The sequence below is a fragment of the Sinocyclocheilus anshuiensis genome, unplaced genomic scaffold, assembly GCF_001515605.1.
Source record: "Sinocyclocheilus anshuiensis isolate Anshui unplaced genomic scaffold, SAMN03320099.WGS_v1.1 scaffold733, whole genome shotgun sequence".
Lineage (NCBI taxonomy): Eukaryota > Metazoa > Chordata > Actinopteri > Cypriniformes > Cyprinidae > Sinocyclocheilus > Sinocyclocheilus anshuiensis.
Genome location: NW_015539923.1, coordinates 811,027 through 815,944, shown reverse-complemented (window position 1 = coordinate 815,944; position 4,918 = coordinate 811,027). Strand labels below are relative to the sequence as shown.

The 4,918-nt window shown below is 36.6% G+C and overlaps 1 protein-coding gene across 1 annotated transcript in view; it reads right to left on the bottom strand.

Moving 5' to 3' along the window:
- The window catches only part of kcp (kielin cysteine rich BMP regulator), a 61,170-nt gene that overhangs the window by 20,874 nt on the left and 35,378 nt on the right, over positions 1–4,918 (bottom strand). Inside the window, exons 30-32 of the mRNA XM_016483609.1 lie at positions 3,783–3,959; positions 2,672–2,848; positions 269–445 (exon numbers count right to left, since the gene is read on the bottom strand). Coding sequence (XP_016339095.1) covers positions 269–445; positions 2,672–2,848; positions 3,783–3,959 — 531 coding nt within the window. The remainder of the gene's footprint in view (positions 1–268; positions 446–2,671; positions 2,849–3,782; positions 3,960–4,918) is intronic.

Here is a 4,918-nt window from a genome sequence, read left to right as displayed (position 1 = left end):
CTGAAAACAGAGCTGATTTTGACAGGGTAAAAAGGGTGTTGTTTTACCAAAGTATGTTATAGACTTTTCATTAAGACCCTAAAAAATCATATCAACTTGTGGAAAATGGGCATCTGATGACCCCTTTAAAAGTAACAAAAACACATACATATTTTACTATTTACTCAAAAAAATATTTGAAAGTACAAAATTCTAAAAGTACATAATCCATTGACAAGGCTGTCGTGGGTTTTGTAACTAGTAATGTGGACACGGTGTTATACGGTACCATCACACACTGGACAGCACTGGCCCGGCTGGGTGATGGGGTTACTACATCCTGGGTTTGGACATGGCCTCCTGTCGCAGGTCACCTGACCATTCCTGCACATGCAATGACTGCAGCGATCAGCGGGGTCTGGAAACTCCTGACCGTTCTGATACTCCCGGCCATCATACATGCAAGCTAAAACACAGAATACAACTCAATATAATCACAATGATCAAACAATTAATATAAAAGACTCTTAATTACAGCTGCTAATAATACTCACTCCTTTTTATTTCCTATAATCCGCGCAAATCATCATATACGTAAGAGAACTCCCATATTGCCAGTATATATATATATATATATATATATATATACAGTATATACTGTAGATAGATAGATAGATAGATAGACAGACAACAGTTCTTTCTGGCCCTTGAATCTGATTGGCTGATAAGAGTGCGATATTCAAGTGATAACAGAACTCCAACTTTCACTGTTTGTATCGCTCTGCTTGCGCCATTCCTCACAGCGATTGTCATGGCGGACACCCAAATCCACAATAATTTTATAAATAATACTGTTTTTGTGTCACGGTTTTTATGTTTTATGAGCTTTTAGGTGAGAATGTACTTGTTTAGACTACAAATATGTAATTTACTTCCCCTTGTTAGATGTTAGACACAGCCAACAAATGCACTGAGCAGCGCTGTCATCGGAAATCACCCTTAACAGATGAAAGGATAGTACAGCAAAGAGCCTATCACTTTCCCCAGTGGACATTCAAACTAATGTTTTATTGTGAATATGAGATTGAGCTGAAGAATGAATGCTGTATCACATGCAGGTAATGGAGCAACTCTACGTTCCTTCGTTACTAGTTCTGAAGTGATGTTTTGGAATTAGTATCTGGGCTCAGATGTTAAACTGTCAACTTTAGATTTGAATCCATGGCAGAAGGAAGTACACAGAGAAAAAGGGTTTTTAAAGACAATTCGTTATTGTTTCTTATGTATTTACACACTTGAATCACAGTGTTATTCCTGCTTCCTGTTTGCAGTGCTGGTTTGTGATTGTAGCTCCATGTAGCTTTGTTTTTGTGTAAAATCTCTATCACTCTCTGTTGTTTAAAGTGATAAAATATAACTTAATTCCCACCATATTTCTGATATTATCTATCAACCTAATCTGATTAATTTGATCATTCGCTTTTATTCTAAAACCGCGAGTGCAACGTTAGCATTCATTAGCTTGTCATTAGCATTTCCATTCGTGCCTATTGCGGTTTTCTTTCTTTTTCTTTTCTCTCGCTCCGTTTTTTTCACAAGTTCATCAAACAACTGGTAAGTAAGAATCATTCATCCGCTCTTCCGTTCCGATCAAAACATTAAACAGGTTCTCCCCACTCAGTGACGCACCCACTGAGAAACATGATCAAAGTGCTCTAATTATTGCCGATTCTATTGTACGGAACGTGAAAATAGAGACACCAGCCACTCTAGTCCAATGTTTACCGGGAGCCAGAGCGCTGAAAAATGAGTGTTTACTATTGTCATTTTGCATTATTGACACACTATTTTCCTAATTAATGCTGTTCAGTTGCTTTGACACAATCTGTATTGTTAAAAGCACTATATAAATAAAGGTGACTTGACTTGTGCCATCAAACTGTTGCATAATTACAAAATATGATAACACTAGCATACTGGCTGTTTAATCATACCATTCAAATGTCTGGGATATATAGGTATGAGCAATATCACATGATTAGCCTGAGATATAGCTGTATATTGGCATGGCTGTGATTCGGCCGTAGAGCCAGACTTTTGAAAGGTATGATTAAACAACCAGTATGCTAGTAATATGCATGCTAGTAAGCAACTAGTTAATAGTGAGAATTTGTCTTTAAAATAAAGTGTTATCAAAGTAACTTTTTTTTATATTTGAATAAATTTATTCCTGTGATTCTAATATATATTGATTTGCTGCTCAAGAAACATTTCTTATTATTAAATTTCATATTTTGTGTAAACTGTAATATATTTGTTTTTCAGGATTTTTTGATGAATAGAAAGTTCAAAAGAACAGCATTAATTTAAAACAGAAATCTTTTTCACTTTTGTTATGCAAACTTGCTAAATAAATGTATTCCATTCTCATTCTGAAGAGCTTTGATTGGGGAAAAAATCATTGCAGTGCAGGAGTAGTCATCAATATTTCTTACTAATTTTTATCAGAAGAGTAATACTGTAAAAAGTGACCTTTGTGTTTTTTGTCAATGAAGTACACTAGTTTAGGAGAACACTAGCATATTTATCTTACAATGAAAAAACACATTTCACTATTTACTCCAAAAAAATTTGAAAACACAAGGCTGTCGTGGGTTTTGTAACTAGTAATGTGGACAGTGTTATACGGTACCATCACACACTGGACAGCACTGGCCCGGCCGGGTGATGGGGTTACTACATCCTGGGTTTGGACATGGCCTCCTGTTGCAGGTCACCTGACCATTCCTGCACATGCAACGACTGCAGCGATCAGTGGGGTCTGGAAACTCCTGACCGTTCTGATACTCCCGGCCATCATGCATGCAGGCTAAAACACAGAATACAACTCAATATAATCATAACAATCAATTCATTAAAGGGATAGTTCACTAAAACAGCTGACAGCAGTCATTGACTTCCATAGTATTTTTCCTATGAAAATCAGTGGCTAACGTCCACTGTTTGGATACTAAGATTCTTCAAAGTATCTTCTTTTATGCTCAACAGGAGAAAGAAACTCATACAGGTTTGGAGCAACTTGAGAGTGAGTTAATGATGACAAGTCAATGATAACAAAATTTAAATTTTTGTGTGAACTATCTCTTTAATACAAAAGACCCTTAATTACAGCTACTAATAATACTCACTCCTTTTCATTTTCTATGAACCACACAAATCATATACGTATAAATGTAAGAAAACTCACATACCATCACACTGTGTGTGTATGTGTGTGTACACACTACTTTAGGAGAACACTAGCATATATAAATCCAGATTCACCTCCATAAGAAGTGAGTATAAGGTTCTGAATCTTTCTGAATCTTTGCAAATCGCCTTTCCTAATAAAGCGCTAGTTAGCAAGTTCCGCGGCTAAAGTAAACAGTCTCATGGGCTCCTCACCCCACGGATGAGAGGGGCGGGGTCAGCAGAGCTCATTAGCATTTAAAGGAACATGGACTAAAACAGCTTGCTGAAAACAGAGCTGATTTTGACAGGGTAAAAGGGTGTTGTTTAACACTACCATTGAGAAATGTTAACCAAAGTATGTTATAGACTTTTCATTAAGACCCTAAAAAATCATATCAACTTGTGGAAAATGGGCATCTGATGACCCCTTTAAAAGTAACAAAAACACATACATATTTTACTATTTACTCAAAAAAATATTTGAAAGTACAAAATTCTAAAAGTACATAATCCATTGACAAGGCTGTCGTAGGTTTTGTAACTAGTAATGTGGACACGGTGTTATACGGTACCATCACACACTGGACAGCACTGGCCCGGCTGGGTGATGGGGTTACTACATCCTGGGTTTGGACATGGCCTCCTGTTGCAGGTCACCTGACCATTCCTGCACATGCAATGACTGCAGCGATCAGCGAGGTCTGGAAACTCCTGACCATTCTGATACTCCCGGCCATCATACATGCAGGCTAAAACACAGAATACAACTCAATTTAATCACAATGATCAAACAATTAATATAAAAGACTCTTAATTACAGCTGCTAATAATACTCACTCCTTTTTATTTCCTATAATCCGCGCAGATCATCATATACGTATAAATGTAAGAGAACTCCCATATTGCCACACTGTGTGCATACATACGTATATATGTATATATATATATATATATATATATATACAGTATATACTGTTCAAACTAATGTTTTATTGTGAATATGAGATTGAGCTGAAGAATGAATGCTGTATCAGATGCAGGTAATGAAGCAACTCTACGTTCCGTCGTTACTAGTTCTAAAGTGATGTTTTGGAATTAGTATCGGAGGCTTGGGCTCAGATGTTAAACTGTCAACTTCAGATTTGAATCCACGGCAGAAGGAAGTACACACAGAAAAAGGGTTTTTAATCCTATGAAAATCAGTGGCTAACGTCCACTGTTTGGATACTAAGATTCTTCAAAGTATCTTCTTTTATGCTCAACAGGAGAAAGAAACTCATACAGGTTTGGAGCAACTTGAGAGTGAGTTAATGATGACAAGTCAATGATAACAAAATTTAAATTTTTGTGTGAACTATCTCTTTAATACAAAAGACCCTTAATTACAGCTACTAATAATACTCACTCCTTTTCATTTTCTATGAACCACACAAATCATCATATACCTATAAATGTAAGAAAACTCATATACCATCACACTGTGTGTGTGTATGTGTGTGTACACACTACTTTAGGAGAACACTAGCATATATATATCCAGATTCACCTCCATAAGAAGTGAGTATAAGGTTCTGAATCTTTCTGAATCTTTGCAAATCGCCTTTCCTAATAAAGTGCTAATTAGCACGTTTCACGATGGATGCGGCTAAAGTAAACAGTCTCTCTGAGAGCAGCTCGGAAGAGAGGGGCGGGGTCAGCATAGCTCATT